Source organism: Trichoderma asperellum, chromosome 5, assembly GCF_020647865.1.
Source record: "Trichoderma asperellum chromosome 5, complete sequence".
Taxonomy (NCBI): domain Eukaryota; kingdom Fungi; phylum Ascomycota; class Sordariomycetes; order Hypocreales; family Hypocreaceae; genus Trichoderma; species Trichoderma asperellum.
Window position 1 is genome coordinate 3790820 of NC_089419.1, and position 19685 is coordinate 3810504.

Here is a 19685-nt window from a genome sequence, read left to right on the forward strand (position 1 = left end):
AGCAATCTATTTTGGCATAGTGGATTCACAACTGTCTATTTTAATGTGAGGGGAAAGCGGGGATACTGAACCAAAGGCCCCGTAATAACGTGCGCCCTCTGTAGGCGATTTTTTAGAAGCGTGAAAGCAAGCACAAGGGTACGGTACGGGAGACAAAGGCGTGGCTTATCGAATGATGACTCTGCACGGCACGAGGCTGAGTGTAAGATACGGGTCGGCTCTTAGCTTCGCTCTATCGTAGAAAAGGCATTATATAAACAACTGATCGCTTTGATCATGTCGGCAGACAACAAGGCTGGCTGGTAGGATCTGAGAAAGAGCCCGGGTTTCGTGGATTTGCTGCAGCCTCCTTGTGTAGCAATTTAATAGAGATAACCCCCGGCCATTCGGCTTCTTTAGCTTAGACAGGAAGGCCAAGATAAGAATGCACATGGATGATCCAAACGTCATAGTACAACGGTCGTTGCAACAAGCACGTAACCTAACCGATAAGTGCCTTTATCTATCTTCCTTGAATAGCAAGAGAAAGCACGTCCTCATTTACTAGCATCCCTGCTGTCTATTCCCCCGCAATAACATCGACAAATCCAGAGCTCCGTTTTTCGGTGCCTACGCTCGCAAAGACCGATAGGCCAATCTCATAATGTCTCAGCTCTTATTCTGTTACACATGGGAACACAGCCAACGGCTAGTTGACAATGTCACAAACGCTGCGATGTGTCACATGGGCAGGCAAGTGGATAGGAAGAGATAGGAGAAGATGGGAGGAGATGGGAAAGAAAGTATATAAGGATAGCTCAATCCTTTGCTCGTAGAAATTGGAGAGCCACCACGCCAAGAGACTTCTTTGAGGGAGCTCAGATATACCTGTGTCGACATTCCTAGGCTGGGTCATTTCTAAAATCTGCACTTCAACATGGCCCATCACCGTTTAAGGTCAGTGGCCAAGCCGCTTGCCCTCCTCCTTTCGGTATTGCCTTACGGCAAGGCATCTCCAACACCACCATGCAGTACACCTCCTGGTGTACATATTCCCAAACAAGGAGCAGTCGCTTCTCAAAGCACTATTTGCAGTGATATTGGCATCCAATTGCTCAAAGATGGCGGCAATGCTGTCGATGCTCTCGTGGGCACGGTCTTCTGCGTTGGCGTCATTGGGATGTACCACAGTGGTATTGGTGGCGGTGGCTTCTTGCTCTTGAGACTGAGCGATGGCACGTACGAATTTGTCGACATGCGCGAGACAGCTCCAGGTGCCGCTTCTCAAGACATGTACAATGATGATGAAAATCTCAGCATATACGGCGGTATGGCAAGGTAAGATCGCAACACGACGGGGCTTTCTTCTCTTCTAACAAATGACTGATTCCTGTAAATAGTGGTGTTCCTGGGGAGCTTCGAGGCACTGAGTACATACATGATAAATATGGTGCTCTCCCATGGGCCCACGTAATAAAGCCTGCGATCGAAGTTGCCAGGAATGGTTTTGAGGTGACAGAGGACTTGATCAGCACCATCCGGCAGACATCACCCAACAACTTCCTCACAGAAGACCCAGCATGGGCTATTGACTTTGCTCCCAAGGGGCGCCTCGTCAGACTGGGCGAGACAATGACTCGCAGGCGATATGCTGATACCTTGGAGGCGATTGCTCAACATGGAGCTGATGCATTTTACACTGGGCCCATTGCCAACGCTACAATTCGCGCGCTGAATGCTGCCGGGGGCATCATGACGCTAGAGGATCTCAAGAACTACACTGTTGCCATAAGAGAGCCTCTGCAGATAAAGTATCGCGGTTATAAACTCACCAGTACGAATGCTCCTTCAAGTGGTGCGGTGGCACTAAGCGCTTTAAATACTGTCAGCGGCTATGATGGATTTAATGATCCTTCACAAGTAAATCTGACAACCCATCGGCTAGATGAGGCTATTCGATTTGCGTATGGCCAGCGCACTGAGCTGGGAGATCCATCATTTGTGGATGGCATAGATAAATACACTAAAGAGATGATTTCCGAGGCAACTGGAGCCGAGATACGGTCAAAGATTTCAGATTTCAGAACGCAAAACGTCTCTTATTACAATCCCAAAGGCTTGGAATCTCTTGAAACTCCAGGAACATCTCATATTGTCGCAGCAGATGCCAGTGGAATGGCCGTATCAATGACGACTACTATCAACTTGCTCTTTGGATCAACCGTCATTGTTCCAGAGACAGGCGTCATCATGAACGATGAAATGAACGACTTTAGCATTCCTGGTCTTAGCAACAGTTTTGGCTATATACCTAGCCCAGCTAATTACATTCGCCCGGGAAACGTCCCCTATCATCCATTTCTCCCATCATTGCAGAGACTGCAGACGGCAAGCTCTATCTTGCACTTGGTGCTGCTGGGGGCAGCCGCATCATTACTGCCAATATCCAGAACACAATTCATGTCATCGATGGCAATATGACAACTGCTGAAGCGCTGGCCCAGCCGCGTTTGCATGATCAGCTGGTGCCCAATCAGGCAACCTTTGAATACGCATATGATAACCAGACTGTAGCATTCATGAAGTCACTTGGCCACAATGTTACATGGATTGCGCCGGGAGAAAGTGCAGCGCAAGCCGTAAGATTGCTCCCTAACGGAACGTTTGAGGCAGCAGGAGAGCCAAGGCAGGTGACTTCTGGAGGCTTTGCAATTTGAAGATACCACTTTGATGCACATAATAAGATAATATTAAAATATATAAAGGTCGATTTGACTCATTTCGCTTAGAACCCATTTCACCTAATCAGAGTGTCGCTTTTTGATGTCTGCCTCCCAATCGGTCAACAGTCCCATGATTTCAACAGAATTTGTCCAGCTGGGTGATGGTCGGGGGGCTTCTTTGACACCCTGGGCGATACAGTCTTCCACACGCTTGACCTGATGCCCAAAAGCATCCATCTGAGCGCTGACAACAATTTCCTCTGTGGAACCGCCGTACGTCTTGATCTCGATGATGTTATCACCAGCCAGCGGGAGCCACGGGTTTGTCCTGAATCGTAGAACGCCTTTGTCACCCTGGATCGAAAAGGAAAAGTCGTTGCCAAAGCTATCAGTGGATTGAATGGTGGCCAAAACTCCATTGTCGAACCGGATATTGAGAGAAGCATCCCGAACATGCAAGCTGCCCTCGTTGGAAACGTTACCCAGTCCGGTGATTTGTCTCTTTCCAAATGCTTCAGATCCAAACGCTGTCTCCATGATAAAGTGCACCAGAGAAGCCGGGTAGCAGCCCAAATTGTAAATAGTGCCCATTCCAAGAGGGTTGGCTTTCTTCCAGATGTTGGCGGCGTAGTAACCAGACATGCCCTTGACTGTGCCGAGAACACCAGACTGCACAATTGAGGCGACCTTCTCCATCAAAGGATGGCAGAGATACATAAGTCCCTCAAGGAAGAAGACATTTGCCTCCTTAACAGCCGCAATCATGGCATGGGAGTCTTCCATGGTCGTTGCAAGCGACTTCTCAGAGAGGATAGCCTTGCCCCTCTTCGCAGCAGCAATCACTGCGGGAGAGTGCATGTGGCTAGGCAAGCCTACATAGACGACGTCGACTTCAGCATCGTCGAGCAGGGCATCCAAGTCTTGATACTTGGTGGCGATGTTGTATTTTGCGGCAAAGGCTGCGAGTCGAGCCTCGTTGCGCCCAAAGACGGCCGTGATGCGTGAACCAGGGCTAGCGAGGATGGCCTTTACCACCGTATCGGAGATGAAGCTGGTACCAAGAATGCCCCAACGCAACATTTTCGGATTCTTTATGTTTTCAAGAATTTATTTCTGTCGTTGAATTTGATTTAGCGAGCGAATTGAGGAGTAGAGAGAGCAAGCTGCTTGCAATTGGCGTACGATTTTTAACGGGCAGAGAGGATATATCGGGCTGTGGCTTTACGCCAATTTTCAAGCTTAAACGTGGACACACTAAAAAACGAAATGGAGATTTCATTTGCGGAGCACGGCGGCCGCCGATTTGCCGACGAGAGCCGATAAATTGCATTGCGGAGTCATGAAATAAAGATAGATACGGTAGCTATGGTAAAATCACGGTGATTAGTGAACGGCTTAGAAGACCCATTTGGCGCTGAGAAAGATATGGTGTCTTGCGTAGAGAATTTGCCGACTTACAAACTTTGGCGCAACTTACATATCTCTACCAGCTTCACTATCCTTTGTTAAGCATAAACAAAGGGGAGAAGAAAAAAAAGAAGGAAAGAAGGGGCAAAAGTGGCTATTAACTGTGGTATAAAGCAAACGATCAGGCCGTATTAGGCATCGTCTAAATGGCTATACCAAATCACCAGTTAAAACGGCTGCATGTACCTAGCCCTCTATTGCTTTTTCTTAAGATCCTTGGATTCTTCCCACTTCCTCGCCAATTGTATCAACTTCACACCAGCTGCTACGCTCGCACCCTCCTCAACCTGTTTTGTCCAGAAGCTCTCATTGCCAGAGACTAGCAACGACCTCCTCCGTTGTCTCTCTCTGACATCAATGTGCTCTCCTTCACGCTTGTGCTCTTCAATCTCCTCCAAGATAGCCAGCCGCCTGGCATACTGCTCACTTCTTTCTCTGCGCAGCTGTTCCGAGCCAAAACGTAAAAAGATAACCCTGGTAATGGTCGTAATCGCTAAAAGAATATGCTCGCTGACAAAAATGGTCAATGGCAGGGTAGACCAACCCCCGCCCAGCATGCTATCAGAACTGAACAAGTGAACAATCGCGGCGGAAGAGATGCTTCCCAGCCAGACAAGGACCTCCAGCGAGGCAATCCAAGGACCGATACCTTCAGCTCGATACGGCGCCGGTCTCTGATGTTCGATGCAAATTTTGGCAAAGTCAGACCGAAGTTCAACCCAATTATTGATGAGGAAGCCCAAAGGGATGAGTGGCCAGGCAGGCGAAAATAGCGCCAGATATCCAAACTGAAGAACCAGCTCTGCAATGTCATCTTGGACATTATATGGCTCCAGCGTGGCCTCGTTGCGGCGCTGCTCCAAGAACTTTGCCTCGTCATCATCATCAGTGACCATGGATATTAGGATGGTGTCTTTGGTATAAGCGCGACGATATTCTCGATACCAGCCGCTCATCTTGTGCTTGATTAACGGCAATATGTTTTCTTCGAAAAAACTGGAAAGCTGGCCAGTAACAGTCAATGTAATAACTTCGTGGCGCAAACGGTCAGCGTCCAGTCGGAAAGGCAGCTCGGTGAGACGGTTGCCGATGCTGGGCGCAAACTGGACGATGTGGCCTTCAAGCCAAGGAAATATTTGATTTCCAAAAGGAACATAGACGAAGGCAGTCAGCAAGATAGGCAAATAGTTGGTGATGATGCTAAGAACAAAAATCTTTTGCGTGAGTGACATTTCGAAGTTGTCTGCTGTTCGGTGGTTCTCAAAGTTTGTTAACCACTTCGCAACACCTTCAAGGTATGAGCTGATGTAGGGGATCAGAACAGCCAGTAATACAGTGGGTATATATTCCTGCAGTCTCATATTAGCACAGATAAGAAGATAATAGCACGGTCTTTCCAAAAAAAAAATATCGCATGAAACGTAACTCACAAGATAGAAATTGTTTGGCCCGTCATATGAATCAGATATCAGGATCTCGACCGCAAACACCGAGCTAATCATCAACCCCAGTGCTACCGTGGAGATGGCCATGAACGGTACCTGAAGAAGCTGTCGCGAAATCTGCTTCCATTTCGGAGTGTAGTGGATAGTCCGACCGTACTGGTCGACAATGACTTGCTCATACTTGTATTCCGGCCGGTTCATCTTGGTTTTGCTTACTCCTCTCACTTTCCATCGAATGCTCAAATCAACTTCACGGACCTTCCAGTACTCCAAAAACACGGTGCACCAAATAACGGTCAGAATTGCGTAGGCAAGAGAGTAGTTGGGCAGCCATAACCAGGCGATAAGGCCAGTAATAGCTGGAAACAGTAGAAAGGCCGAATATGACTGGCCAAACGCAAAATAGAATGCAACCTGAGAGACATTAAAAGTTGTTGGCGAAAACGATTGCTATACGCCAGGGACAGGGTCGCATACCTTTGAGCCAAAGAGGTCCCGTATCTTGTCGAGATCGTCGGTTCCCAGGAGCAGCTTCTTGCTCAGACGCCGGAGAAATGCTTGGTTGACTTTTTCATTATGCATGGGGAAGATTGACTTAACATTCTTCCATTGGCCATGGCCGGGAGTGATGCCTGCTCCTCCCATAGACTTTGGCCAGCTAACTAAATGATCCATGGACAAGATATCCTCGGCTTCATACCACGCAGACACAATGGTGTCTTTGTTTCCCGGTGGTCGCGTTTGGGTGATGCCATAGAGCCAATCTCTTACTCTATTTCATATAGCATTAGCTTCTTTTTTTTTTCTTTTCCTTTTTTTTTTATACCGTGATTGTCAGTTTACATATGAACATATATACCTCAGCTTGTAGACCCTGTTTCCAAGAAGCTCGCTTGGTGCTTTAACAAACAGCAGGATAGTTTGCTCATACCCTGGTCTCACCTCCACGTGAAGACCAGTGGCTTCCAGATTCTGGAGCAGGGTAATGAACTCCTTTGTGGCCGCATCGTAATCTATTTTCACGATTAATATGCAAGCTATGGTACGACGATGAGTAGAGAGATACCTATATCGCTGAAGTCATAGACTACAACATATTTATCGCAATACGTCTGAAGAGCTCTCGAGGGCGATGGAGGCGGTGACGGCGACCGGCGATATGCCGGATCTGTGGGTGGTGGCACCTGCAGATGTAGAGGCATCTCAACACAACGGTGCTGGTGTCTGCCAATGGCGCACTTTTCCGCCCTGCCTGCTCAAGAACGGTTTCCGGCGCACTCTCGGCGATGGCTATGCTGGATGCGGAATCAGAGGTCAGGCGATGGTGAAATATCCGAAGCGACGCCCGAGAATCTGTCCGTCAATGCCAAGGCCGGGCCGGGGCGCCGAATACGGTTGGGATGGAGCCGAAGTTATTGGGAAGAGAGAGACGCAGAGCAGCGATTTAGCCGTCCACGGAAAACTGCGATATTTCACTCGGAAAACTAGCCGACGGGCAAAGCAGCCTCAGGAGAAGAGCTCCTATTCTACTCCGTAATGTGTCGAGAGATTGGCAGCAGGACAGGTTTACGTTTACGTCCACATGTGGGTAGGGCTGCAAGGGATTCGCCAGCGTAGGACATCGATTGGTTGCTCATCTTTGGCTGTCGGATCTGTGTGCCGGTGCTGGGGAAACGCTGCACAAGTCCAGTTCACAGGCGCATTACAGCTGCAGAGAGACGGTTTACCAATAGCCATTACGGCAGACTCCACTCGTTGCTAGACTGCGCCACAACGAAAGGGTGATGAAATGGGGATTTGCATGTGCCAGAAATTGTATTAGCTAATAGGAGCTGGGTGAATGGGTAAGCTGCATCAAATACTAGTTTACATACGTTGCATGCTAGCGGATGAGACTCAAGATTGGTTGTTTGTAACAGGGTTTATACGGAGCACGCATCATCACATTATGGCATATACGCAGCCAAGCCCGAGTCATTCTGGCTTAAATCTTCGCCACTCACAGGCCACCGCACGCTTTTCTCTAGGCCAAGAATTTCTCACTGCAGCCCAGCAGTGCTGTAAACAAGAGTATGCTCCTCATAAACTACGAAAATATAGAAATTGGAAAAGTATAGGTGTCACTTTTAAGTACATGTAAAGAGATGGACATGCAAAGAGCTTCAATCATCCTAGCTTCAAGATACTGCCCGCATCTTTCTGGTACGTAAGCATAAGGAACACTCTTTCGCCAAGTACAAAAGAAAACAAAAAAGGAGAAAAAAAAATGACTAACCTGTTCCCCGCCTTCATAAGCATATCTGCCATAGCATGTGCTATAGTGAATCATTTACAGAAGCGATAAGTCATAATGGTGCAGGATATTTACGTAGTGACGTTGATTTCTTTCAACATGGCTCGTGCCAATTATTATTGGCTATTTAGACAGATCCTTCACTAAGAGTTAGAAATCGGTCCCAGCCTTATAAATTTAAGATTAAAACGTGGCAGACTTATTATGCCAATATCAAACAATATGCACCGCAATTTGTTTTATTACCTCTTAAGGAGGCCTTTTCTCTTCTCTTTACTGGTGAAGCAAGATTTTGCCATTTACATCAACAATTTTAATCGATGCCTTATGGTTATGAAGGGTCGCATGTTTCACAAGGCCATTCTTATCCCACGAAAAGTCCACAGATCCACCACCTCTTACGCGCATACCCGTAACCGAGCCATTTGCCCACTCTGATGGAATAGCCGGGCCCAAAATAACTGTGTGAATAGCTTTGGACGCTGATGGCACAGGCAGATCGGTGATAAGCATGGCCAATACCGCGGCAGTGTAGCCGAAATTGGCGTCAATCTGGAACGGTGCTGCTAGCTCGTACGGCCAGCTGCCAGTGGTGTATACAGAAAAGCCGTTATCCGCATAATTCATGCCAATAGCGTACTTTAAGTATGTGTATCTATAAAAGTAAAGTAAGTAACTATGACGAGGACGCTCGGGGAACCAGAATAATCTAGGTGGGGTGCAAAGTCTTACGCGATATCTGTGTTGTTAAGCTGAGCCCAGCATGCAACTCGCCAGACTTTTTCCCAGCCGGTATTTGAATCAGCCGTGCCGTTACCTCGGGCCGTCAGGGTGACATTGACAGCATCAGTCACAGTCTTATTCCACATATTTGTGCCGATGCTGTAGCCAGGATACCAGCCGACCAGCTGGGAAAGATGACGATGCTCGTCGTTAGGCTGATCCCAGCCGATCTTCCACTCTATGATCTCTTTAGTAAGAATTCATGGTAAAGAATTAGAGAACTATGAGGTGGGATTACCTTGAATTTGACCGAACCAACCGATAATGATGCCTGGAGATAGTTTGGCCTGCGTTTCTTTGACGGTTTGAAGGAATGTCGTGTTGGTATCACCAGAAGCTTCCCAGCTCTGGATAATATGATCAAACACTTCCCACACTAGCTGCTGGTAGTGTGTACATCCAAATGTCTATTCTAGTCAGTAAATGACAAATGATGTTGCGGTTAGGGCTCATATTATCTTACCGTCCAGCCGTGTTCAGGAGAGTTGCATGGCGCGGCAACCAGGGTTCCATCATTTGAATACAGATCTGGTACCATCTCATGGATCCAGTATTCGGCAACAGCCTTCATCAGTGGATATCCAACCGTCCTCCACCAGTTGGTGTCACGGCCGTAGTCATATCGGTTCCAAACGTTTTGCACTTTTGCGGAATAAATTAGCGAACAGGCATGTAAAATAGGCAAATTTCGCTTAGATGTACTTACTCAGCCAGGCAGCAGATGCTGGGTAATCGGACCAAACAGCAGCGTTCATCTGGCTTTTAGATGGTCAGCAGGCTCACGTAGTGATACAAAAAGTTGTCCGTTAATGAGGCTCTTACCCAGTGAACCCGAATGTGTTAAGATTGCTGAACCCAACGAATCCAGGAGCATCGTACAACAACGCTGCAGTTTCAGTGCCGCGCGGAACCCATGTGTCGGTGATAAAGTCCCACAGCGCCCCTTGGATGTCGCCAAGTCCCGTTTGTTCGGTGTGCCAGTGGTTCCTGCATGAACAAGGGTCAGCTACAGCGAAGAAAGAATAGAAGCACACTTACATCTGAACGTTAACGTCGACGTGATAGTCTGCGCTCCAAGCTGGAGTTAGAGATTCCGTCCAAATACCCTGCAAATTGGGAGGCAAAGACCCTGGTCTGCACGAGCCAATGAAAAGATATCTCCCATAGTCAAAGAGAAGATTCTCAATGAAAGGATTGCCAACCTCATCGTCGTAGTCTTCCATCAATTTTGCAGTGGGTATTGAACCCGAATTATCGGGGTCTGGGAGCTTCAGAGTAAATTGGCTAAACAAGGCATTATGGTCCTTTACGTGGGAGTTATACAAGCTATTATAGCTTTCTTTTGCAGCTGCTTGGATAGTTGATAACACTGCTGATGCTGGGTCGACTCCTTTGAAGGAATAATTGCTGGCTTTCGTACCATTTTTCTGGTCGTAATTTGTTCCAGCTGCGTATACCACGGTGACTGAACTAGTTTTGCTCTCCGCAGGAATGATAAGTTCGTGGGATGCTATGCATGCTACTCCCTTGGGCCGGTTAACAACTTGGACGCGGGCGTCGAACACCATGCCAATACCCTCCTGGGTTTGTCCTCGCAGATGTACTCCATTAGCATCGCAAGACGAGTTGGACGATGGGTTACTTCGAGCATTGTCCTGTAGACCAATGGTGATGGCCGGCAGTGGCTTGTTGGATTGAATGTTATAGACACAAACTTGGTTTGGAAACGTGCAGAAGGTTGTTCTAAATGATGCGTTAGTCGTCAATAGAATACCATCTTATAAAATGCTTAGTTTGGCAATCAGAAATACATACGTGGTAAAACTTGCACCGTTGGACCGAAATACCGTTTGATGTATGCCTGTCTCGAGATCTAGCGCTCGATTGTAAGAGGTATATTGACTGACCCCGGCAATCTTGACTGTGAGATTCCCCAGAGTCTCATAGTTGCCGTAATAGTAATCCGCCGGATCACCATACAACGGACTTATGTCTGCTCGAGCATCGGGTTGTTAGCTAACCAAGGACAGAACCAATTGAGCCCACTGTAGCATACCATTATTGATTTGAGTTTGCCAAATTGTCTCTCTGATGCCTGGAAGGGCTGTATATACTGGGCCGGGTGGATTACCGCCAATGTAGTCCTATATCGAATCTATCAGGCTTCACCAGGCGATAAACAGCGATAAAAGGAATCTAAACGCTTACGGGACTTTGGAAAGGCCCTCCGGACCAAAGACTGTGCTCGTTTAAGACCACGATATCTTCTCCGACTAAACCAAGAGGCATGGCTAAAGCGTTGTCAACTGCAGCTCATTTACTAGCAATTGGCGAAATCGTTACAAATACTCACCTCCAAGCTTTCCATTTCCTAGTGGATAAGCAGTCATAATAATATTGGCTGGGTCGGCAGGTTCAGTTGCCCACAGCCGTCTTGCCCTTACGCCTTGGGCGCAGGCTGTGACGCCGATGAGCCCAGCTAGAAGCATCGTTGCCCAGTGATACTCTGTCTTCAATGCTGATGAGCGTGAAACAACTGCCAATTCCTAGGATAATAACCTGGGCCATTCTAGCCTCTTAAATAACTGTCACAGGGGAACCCTGGCATCATCCATCGGCATGCATTATGGAGTTTGAAAAGTGCGGGGATATGAGTCGAGATGTCTATAAGCGATTACTACAGCGGAATATAGCTTACTATGAAGACGGGGGCCCTGGAAACCTCGTCGAACTCTTCAACTTGCCGCATCGTGAAGGAGAATTACTCGGCCCGTAGGGGTTTTACTTATTAAGCCGACGGATACCAATACCTAAGAACTATGCGATGAAAGGCGTCTATTCCGCCGCTGTGGGATGGGAATCTCGCAAACTAGTATCTGCTAACCCACTACCTATTTCAACGCGAAGCAAGACTGGGAAGTAAGCCCATTGAGCTAAGCTGTACTGATCTCGGCGCACTGGTAATTGACAGGGGTTAATCGTGGAGAAAGTCCACTAGCCGACGGCAGCAACTCGCTTCTGAGCTGCGAAGAAGAAGAGCCGCTGGAAGCAGTGTTATAATGAGTACGATGAATAAGTAACAGAGTGAGTGTCACTGGAGGGCGCTCAAATTGGTAAAGTACCTAAGGGAAGAAAGAAAGCCAGCAACGTCTTATTTGTAACTTGCTCATGTTCTACTGAGTCCCAATTTTAGTCATGCGAATAAATATCATAGTGTTTCTCTCGTTATTTCCTCAAACCTGTACCAAATTGGAAACTCCTAAATACAGATTGGCGTCAGGTAAGGACAATTGAAAATGAGCCTTACCCCAGATTCATGGCTGAGGATTAAGACGGCAGCTAGTCAACTGTAGTCTAGTTAATCTCTGTAGGTGCCATAAAATATGGGTCACTTATGGTAAGACCGTTTTTGACCTTTTTTTTTAATCCCGATTATACGGGGATGAATTCTCGGATATGGTGCGGAAAAGCTGTTCATACAGACACAGCCTTGGTTCGCATATCGATGGTCGATGATTGGCTATCTTGTCGTCAGCTGCTCCCCAGACGCCTGATGGATGAAGATGTAGAAAGAATAATAACAATTGCCGTTTCGCCGGTTAGATTACAGAAGTGCTCTGAGCTTTTCACCGCGGATATTCAAAGTCATTTCACCGTTCACCTCATGCAAATTTTGGTACAACGCAGATAGACTATGCTCTTTGTAGAGAATCTTAGAGATAGAAAATTGGAGAAAATGTGTCATAATTGAATTAAAGTGTTGAGTAATAGAAATGGACGTAAGAATGGAAGGATGATTGTCGCGACCTATACCTAAGACCAAGATTTTAAGCTTATGTACTCCTCCGGGCTTTGGTAGCAACATGCATTGGCTGAAGAGCTATTATACACAAGACCCGCATGACTTTAGCAATGGTATCCTACAAACATAATACGATTAGCCGAGTCGTAGCAGCCCGCCGAACTTCGGTTGTCGGTGGATCTTATCAATCAGATAAGCAATCCACTATCATGGCTCGGAGCTCATTAGTCGCTCCGAAGGGGCGCAGAGGCATCGAATCAGCTGATACCTGGAAATTTCGGCTATAGCACGCGGTCTAAATCACGCAGCATCACGGTCATCTTGGAGATACCACAAGATCGCTTACCAGCGGCGACAAGCTTGATCGAATAGTACGTGTCTGCGCAATGAGGGCATTTACACATGCCCTATTCTTATCATACTTCACTTATGTCGCTGTTGCTACACTTTCCGAACCCAAAAGCTCGCCTGGTTTATGTGTGAAAAGCTGTGAAAGTTCTCTGCAGTCACTGCGATATATTGATGCAAGCGCTGAGGCATCAGCACCACAGCAAGCTTGCCAAAGTCGTCTCTCTCTATCATCAACGTATCTGTGTCTTGGCCTCAACTGTGGAAAGGAGACACGCGACCGGGCTTTGCGACAACTCAATACTACCTGTTACGATTCGTTTGGTAGCTCTATCCCGTACTTCAAGACGGGGTTTACCGATGAAGAGATAGCAGGGCTAAAGAGAATCAACAAAAATGACTCCTTTAACCATGAGAACCCTTTGAATGGGGTAGTTATCCCATCACCTGAATTATTCAGTGCTTGGTTCAATACTTTGGTAAACATGCTTTCTTCTTACTTTTTATTATCACCCATAATCTAACAAGAAGTTCAATTACCCACAGGATGCCTCTGAATATGCGCGTAGACACCATTATCTCTATGGGTAACTCGATTTGCGTTTAATGGCAAAGAAACTCTGCTAATGCTTTCTCAGCATCGGCGTGATGGTTTTTTGGATTGTTGTCGCATTGTTAGGCGCTTCATACAAAGTTTATTTAGCAATCTTTCGGATGTATCGTAGCCAAGATCGCTTTACATCTGTTGGAATTCGCACGCAGACGAGTTCGTGGTTTAAGCGCAATGTGGCCATTCCTGCAACATTTGGGTACAGGTGTGCTCAGAATGTCTGGTGGGCTACTATTCCGCCACGAATCCAGACGATTACACTCATAATATTTTTTCTGATGAATGCCATCTTCAGCATCCATGGCTACAGAATTATTGATGAAAGCCTCTAGTACGTCAATACTGTTCCAATTGTGTTTCCGAGCTGCCATACTGACTCGTACGTACAGTTTTTCCACGCCTACGAAACAGGTACTGCGTTATGTCTCAGATCGTACTGGAATAATTTCTTTCGCCAATTTTCCTTTCATATGGCTATTTGGAATGAGAAATAATGTCGCTCTGTGGCTTACTGGTTGGGACTTTGGGACGTATAACAATTTCCATCGGTGGTGTGCCCGAATATCGACTATAGAAGCTGTCATCCATTCTGTTCTTTATACAGTTCTAATATTCATGGGTAAGTTTGCGGGTCGATAGCCGTGACAGTATGAAGTGCTCAGTGCTTGTTATTAATTGCGACATAGATGGAGGAATAACTTATTACGCGTGGTGGTTCACTATGTGGTTTTGGAACGCTGGTCAAATGGTAAAACATCTACAACTTATCATTTTGAAGAATATTACTAAATTCACAAATAGGCCACAGTTTTTATGTGCGCGCTGTTAATACTTTCTGTGTACTGGATAAGGCGTCGATTTTACGAGACATTTCTGGTCATCCACATTGGACTATCCATCCTCCTCTTATTAACGATGCTTGGGTGGGATCACCCCGTTCCTATGGGAGGGTTAATAACAAAGAGTTAACGCGATAGCAGACATGTATCGATATTCAACGGAGAATACGATGCATTATTTTGGGCCCCAGCGATCATTTGGGTCTTCGATCGAATAATGAGGGTTTTGCGAATCATCATGTTCAATCCTGGACACTGGTCAACTGTTGCATTGGCAAGCTACAATGACTCTGCAAATATCATCCGCTTAGCTGTTCCCATTGGTAGCGCATTATACAAGCCTCGGGCCGGCAACTATTTTTTTCTGTCAATATTAGACGACTCGAATTCCTGGGAGAGCCACCCTTTCACCGTTGCTTCGATATCAGACGAGATGCCGCAAAAGATGGAGGTCTCAGAGGAGAGTCTACCGCTTTTGGGCTCCATTATGACAACCCCAGAGACTAATTCTCAGTATACAACACTAGAAGCAACAAATGAGCATATGACATTTCTCATCAGACCATATAATGGATTCACAATGCGCCTCAGAGATATGTTGGCTAACGAAGAGGCGAATCCCAAGCCTCTTAGAATACTGGTAGATGGGCCATATGGACATACACAGAAACTACACGAGTATCATCGCGTTATTTTCATCGCTGGAGGATCGGGAATTGTCGTTGCGCTGTCATACCTGACCTCTCTCTTCAAAGAAATAAAAACGCCGGCCAAAATCGATCTATATTGGGCGGTCAGAGAATCTGCATTTGCAAAGGATATTTTATCTTTATATTTGTTATCCAAAGGGGTCAAGCAGGCTATAGAAACAGGCAAACTATCTCTGCAACTCTATACATCTTCCCAGCTAGAGGGCCTTTATATTGACAGTTTACCAAGTCAAGTACAACACCATGTTGGTCGACTTGACATTGGCTTGGTCATTACGTCGGCGGCAAGGGATACTCGGGCCGGTAATTTAGCTGTCGTGGCATGTGGACCCGCAAAGATGGAAGACGATTCACGACTGGCAGTGGTCCATGCACTGAAAGAGGGTAACCACCGTATCGATTATTACGAGGAAAGTTTTATATGGTAATTAGCAGCTCTGAAGATTATATAGTGTAATTAGCACACTTTATCCCAATGAATGATTCACTCTCGGAAGTTTAGTGTTAGACTCAGCATGCGTCGCAAGTATTGCGAACAAAAGGGGGGGGGATTGAGGGCGATTGAATCGCACGCAGGACCTCAAAGATTGAAGAAGAGGCAAAATGATTAGTTTATAGATGAAGATTTGGCCAATAATGTGCCAAAAGATTGTTGCCACGGATAGAATTGCCCGCAAAAAGCTGTCTGGCCCGGGGAAGCGCAAATAGCGAGGCCCGCTATTGTATCTTAACTTGCCAATCAAATCTTCGATATTGCCTACCGTAGCGCTTTCGGAAAGAGTTGCCTTTCAATTCTCCCTCTCCCATAGTATTTCCGACCCTGCTTGCGGGATCACTAATCTGGCTTGAAACCTGCGGACCCTTATTAGGGACTATGGGCGCCGTTAATAGAAAGAAAGAGATTTAATAATAATCTATACGCTAACAACTACTTGAATAACCCTGTAGATACGAAGTTATTGAAGCTATTGATGAAAAATCCGGAATTACTTGCTTGTTTAACGTTGACCTCAAAAAAAATAAGGCATTAACATGCGCTACTACAGACAAGAGCTACTTCTCTATGAAAAAATATCTTCACTTTCACGGCCAATCTTGATATAAAAACCCTGTTCGTTCGTCCCAACATTCACCTCATTCGACATTATCTTTAATACACCATCTATCATATCTATCATTCAATCTCCAAAACCAATTACGCTGCAAAATGTCAGACAGCCTTGTATTAATTACCGGAGCTTCTGGCTACATTGGAACTCACTTAATCGGAGATATCCTCAAAGCCGGCCACCGTGTGCGTGCTGCTGTAAGAAGTGAGGAGAAGGGCCAGGCAATCAAGGAGCTGTATCATTCTTCTTTGGGCAGAATTGAGTTTACCGTTGTGCCTGATATGTCACAGCCAACCGCGTACCAGAACGCTTTGAAAGGTGTCAGCTATGTGTTTCACTTGGCCGGAGCAATGGTTGACAAGGGCTCTGATCTCGAAAGCGATTTTGTTAATCCAGCGGTCAACGGAACCTTGTCAATCTTGGAATCTGCAAAGAAAGAAGGCAGCATCCAGAAAGTTGTCATTGTTTCGTCCTTTGTGGCTCTAATGCCCCTCGACGCTGTGATGCACAAGTCGTTTCATATCAAGGGTAAGTTTTCTTTTTAAAAAAAAAATTAAGACGAAAAGAAAAATAAACGAATAAATAATAGCTAATACGAATGAAACGTTCCCTGTCGATCTAAAAATGGCTTTCCCGGATGGATTACCAGGCCAGTTTCTCAAATACCAAACAGGCAAGATTGTTGGTCACCAGGCATATCGCGACTGGATCAGCAAAGAAAAGTCCAGCTTCAAGATTGTGAGCGTTCATCCATCCCAAGTCTTCGGGCCTAGCCTGGTCCAGAAGTCCGGAAGCGACCTCAGTGGAGTGAACTTCCTCATGTGGATGACTTTACAATCTGATGGACCTCCTATGACGCCGTACATGATGGTGGATATTCGCGATGTTTCACGCGCGCTGGCACGGCTCATCGATGCTGATGTTCCTTCCGGAACCGAATTGCCAATCACTGGCCCCCTCTATACATGGAAAAAGTTCGCAAACTTTGTCAAATCAAGCTATCCTGCTTTGGATATGAAATTTGCGCCCCAAGAGGAGCCTACAATGATTATGGATATGACCGTAACTGATAAATTGCTTGGAGTGAATTGGACACCTATGGAAGACACTATCCGTGCCTTTGTTGAGCAGCAAATTGCGTTGTCGAAATAGCACAGATGATATCTGCAGCCTAGAATAGTGTTTCCACAGCAAAATTGATTGTACAATTTTTTTTTTAATTCAATAACCAGCTATGATACAAACTCGACCGTATTCTTCTATCACGATTCAGATGTTAAGGCCAAGTGGATAGCGTTAACTAATAGTTTAGAAGTCAAAAAAATATTGTCTTCAAGTTTGCGGTTGCATGCATAGTACGTGTAGGTATAATCCTTATTCAAAAATAATATTCTGCCCACGTGCACTATGCAAATACAATCCACCCCGTATATAGTCTCACTATAGCGAAGCCACTTCTATATCGAATACGAAACCTAGGCTAGTGATGCGCCTACTGAATGGATAATACATTTGACGAACCAAGATCAAGAAGTGAGATTGAAACAATGATGCATGTACGCTCGTTTGGTTCCAAATATGTGTAGCACTATTGGAATACTTATTTTCAGATATAAACTTATTTTGAGATTAACTCTTTCCCAGTAACTGCCTTACACGCTATCACTCAGCCGAAAATGCCAGTCTTGAGAGCGCTGGCATACTCTTCAGTCGAGTAGCCTACCGACCGCATCCACTCCTCAATAGTCTTAATACGGCCCGGGTGAATCTTGTCTAGTCGCTCGTAGTCCTTTGTCCATAGACCTTTATTACCACCGCTCTCCTGCCAGATTGTAAACCATGGAATAAAGTGACCAGCCATTGTTTTCAATGTTGGATCGTCATAACCTGGAGATCCAGCAAGACCAACTTTAGTATCCGGCCATGTATTGGCTACGGCTGAGAGTGGCAGTGGCTCAAATCGAGCAGGCTGTCCAGTTACGGCAGTAAAGGCAGTCGCAATAGTGTTGCCGTTCACATGGTCGATGCCGACGCTAAGCAAGTCGGCCTCAAATTCCTTCGGATTCTCAAATATGTAGCGGGTGAACCAAGCAAAATCAGCTAATCCGACCATGGCCATAGCACCATCGGCCTCAATCGGCATGCGGAAGACGTATACACCATCTTCACCTCGCGTAGGAAACCAGGTAGCAAGATGAGACTCGGGATAGGGGCCGCTCTCAATAGCACTCCAGTTCATCTTATCTACAGGCTGTGCTCTTAAATATTCTAGGAATATGCCGTCGATTAGCAATACAACTCGAAGGTTGTAGACGCAAATAGGACCGATTTCTTACCGACAACTTTAGCCTTGCCATCAACAAAGGGAACACGATACTTTGGGTTGAATCCAGACTTCTTAGACACATAGGGTAGAGAACTGTAGACAAAATGCGTGACGCCGGCCCAGTATGCAATCTCGTACATTCGAATGCCCCAAAACAGCTCAGCCTTCTCACCAACTGCGAAGCCATTGGTGTTTACGAAAACAGCATAAACGCCTTCGAAGGCGGAGAGAAGAGTGTCTTCGTCATAGCAGTCACCCTGAACCAGCGAAATACGAGGGACAGTAGAGAGAGACACACATTCTTCTGACTTGATATTTCGCGACAGAAGTCTGACCGTAAATGATTCGTTTTTAGCCAGTTCTCGGGCCACGGCGGCATTCTGAGCACCCGCTCCTCCCAAAATGAGGATGACCTTAGACATGGTGAACACGTCTATTTATTTTATAGTAATAAGGTAGTCAAATGATTTATTGAATGAGTTGCTGCTGGAAATATTTTGATGGAGACATGCTTTACTCTTATATATCCTCATGATCTGCCTATTTTTATAGGGTTCACTAATCGCAACCAATGGCTTTTCTTCTACTTCTGTTTTCATGATGTCACGTATCCGATATGCACCTAGCGTTGTAAGTATAAAATAGAGATTACTGATCTGAAGAGATACAATTTGGAAATGTTTCATGATTTATAAATCAGGGCAATAGCAGAATAACATCGAAATTCACCACAGTTATGCAATCCTTCCCTCAAAGCAAACTGTGGCGGGAGGAATTGATTTGCATTTTGCCACTCATAGGATCATAGAGCTGTACAAATAGTCAAGCGCCAAACTATATGGTACTTTAGTCCACGGCATAATTTTAAATCGTAAAGCAGCATACCAAGCTAATATGGAGTATCAATAATAAGAATAGTCTGCTTCGACTAAAGAAAAGAAACTTTGGCTGCCCGATACACAAAAACAAGCCGAATAATAGGCAATAAGGTGGATTACAAATGTGGAGAACCTGAAAGAATCTGGAAACACTCCATAGCTGCGAGGCATCCGAGTGTTCATGCTTGGAGTATCCCTGAAGGCCAGGGTACTGAATTCCGCTTTTGGAATAATCACCCTCTAATCATCTTACTAATAGGAGCAATATGCTGGAGAAGGGGCTTGGGCTAAGGTTGGCCATGGCTTTGAGAGCGTTTTGCCCCTCAACTTCGGAATGTTTTAGTAATTTTCCCGAGCACACAAGATACGCCAC

At 45.9% G+C, this 19685-nt stretch overlaps 7 protein-coding genes across 8 annotated transcripts; 3 read left to right on the forward strand and 4 right to left on the reverse strand.

The window, feature by feature from the left end:
* Window positions 1–548: 548 nt before the first annotated feature.
* On the forward strand, window positions 549–2821 carry TrAFT101_009382 (uncharacterized protein). The gene is made up of 2 exons (XM_024910813.2): window positions 549–1317; window positions 1380–2821. Exons 1-2 carry the CDS (start codon window positions 917–919, stop codon window positions 2458–2460), a joined length of 1482 nt encoding a protein of 493 aa, XP_024755254.2. The 5' UTR covers window positions 549–916; the 3' UTR covers window positions 2461–2821.
* TrAFT101_009383 (uncharacterized protein) lies at window positions 2781–3782 on the reverse strand (the record flags this gene model as incomplete). Its single annotated transcript, XM_024901392.2, has 1 exon — window positions 2781–3782. One exon carries the CDS (start codon window positions 3780–3782, stop codon window positions 2781–2783), a length of 1002 nt encoding a protein of 333 aa, XP_024755253.2.
* A 581-nt stretch (window positions 3783–4363) lies between these two features.
* TrAFT101_009384 (uncharacterized protein) lies at window positions 4364–6816 on the reverse strand (the record flags this gene model as incomplete). Its single annotated transcript, XM_024904608.2, has 5 exons — window positions 4364–5518; window positions 5600–6028; window positions 6092–6386; window positions 6474–6627; window positions 6681–6816. The coding sequence occupies 5 exons, from the start codon at window positions 6814–6816 to the stop codon at window positions 4364–4366; spliced, it is 2169 nt and encodes a 722-aa protein (XP_024755252.1).
* A 1305-nt stretch (window positions 6817–8121) lies between these two features.
* Window positions 8122–11338, reverse strand: TrAFT101_009385 (uncharacterized protein). The gene is made up of 11 exons (XM_024911111.2): window positions 11044–11338; window positions 10899–10981; window positions 10747–10834; window positions 10506–10683; window positions 9729–10433; window positions 9513–9677; window positions 9397–9449; window positions 9154–9332; window positions 8929–9097; window positions 8640–8868; window positions 8122–8562 (listed from the first exon to the last, which is right to left on the reverse strand). The coding sequence occupies exons 1-11, from the start codon at window positions 11177–11179 to the stop codon at window positions 8181–8183; spliced, it is 2367 nt and encodes a 788-aa protein (XP_024755251.2). The 5' UTR covers window positions 11180–11338; the 3' UTR covers window positions 8122–8180.
* Window positions 11339–12857: 1519 nt separating this feature from the next.
* Window positions 12858–15492, forward strand: TrAFT101_009386 (uncharacterized protein). 2 transcript variants are annotated; one of them, XM_024901400.2, is made up of 7 exons: window positions 12858–13319; window positions 13387–13427; window positions 13479–13781; window positions 13840–14069; window positions 14137–14198; window positions 14252–14373; window positions 14431–15492. In XM_024901400.2, exons 1-7 carry the CDS (start codon window positions 12879–12881, stop codon window positions 15425–15427), a joined length of 2196 nt encoding a protein of 731 aa, XP_024755250.2. In that variant the 5' UTR covers window positions 12858–12878; the 3' UTR covers window positions 15428–15492. The 2 variants fall into 2 exon arrangements, with proteins under 2 accessions (XP_024755250.2, XP_065984754.1); XM_066128634.1 differs by having other exon boundaries at window positions 13387–13781.
* A 714-nt stretch (window positions 15493–16206) lies between these two features.
* TrAFT101_009387 (uncharacterized protein) lies at window positions 16207–17260 on the forward strand (the record flags this gene model as incomplete). The annotated part of the gene is made up of 2 exons (XM_024901410.2): window positions 16207–16636; window positions 16698–17260. The coding sequence occupies 2 exons, from the start codon at window positions 16207–16209 to the stop codon at window positions 17258–17260; spliced, it is 993 nt and encodes a 330-aa protein (XP_024755249.2).
* Window positions 17261–17660: 400 nt separating this feature from the next.
* Window positions 17661–18924, reverse strand: TrAFT101_009388 (uncharacterized protein). Its single transcript, XM_024902161.2, has 2 exons — window positions 18445–18924; window positions 17661–18376 (listed from the first exon to the last, which is right to left on the reverse strand). The coding sequence occupies exons 1-2, from the start codon at window positions 18854–18856 to the stop codon at window positions 17775–17777; spliced, it is 1014 nt and encodes a 337-aa protein (XP_024755248.1). The 5' UTR covers window positions 18857–18924; the 3' UTR covers window positions 17661–17774.
* Window positions 18925–19685: the final 761 nt, after the last annotated feature.

Coding starts and splice junctions, on each gene's coding strand:
- TrAFT101_009382 (XM_024910813.2), top strand. CDS start 917: ATGGCCCATCACCGTTTAAGGTCAGTGGCCAAGCCGCTTGCCCTCCTC. Junction 1,318..1,379: donor ATATACGGCGGTATGGCAAG/GTAAGATCGCAA, acceptor TCCTGTAAATAG/TGGTGTTCCTGGGGAGCTTC.
- TrAFT101_009385 (XM_024911111.2), bottom strand. CDS start 11,179: ATGCTTCTAGCTGGGCTCATCGGCGTCACAGCCTGCGCCCAAGGCGTA. Junction 10,982..11,043: donor AGGAAATGGAAAGCTTGGAG/GTGAGTATTTGT, acceptor ACAACGCTTTAG/CCATGCCTCTTGGTTTAGTC. Junction 10,434..10,505: donor AACGGTGCAAGTTTTACCAC/GTATGTATTTCT, acceptor CGCATCATTTAG/AACAACCTTCTGCACGTTTC.
- TrAFT101_009386 (XM_024901400.2), top strand. CDS start 12,879: ATGAGGGCATTTACACATGCCCTATTCTTATCATACTTCACTTATGTC. Junction 13,428..13,478: donor AGACACCATTATCTCTATGG/GTAACTCGATTT, acceptor ATGCTTTCTCAG/CATCGGCGTGATGGTTTTTT. Junction 14,070..14,136: donor TACAGTTCTAATATTCATGG/GTAAGTTTGCGG, acceptor ATTGCGACATAG/ATGGAGGAATAACTTATTAC.
- TrAFT101_009388 (XM_024902161.2), bottom strand. CDS start 18,856: ATGTCTAAGGTCATCCTCATTTTGGGAGGAGCGGGTGCTCAGAATGCC. Junction 18,377..18,444: donor TGGCAAGGCTAAAGTTGTCG/GTAAGAAATCGG, acceptor GCATATTCCTAG/AATATTTAAGAGCACAGCCT.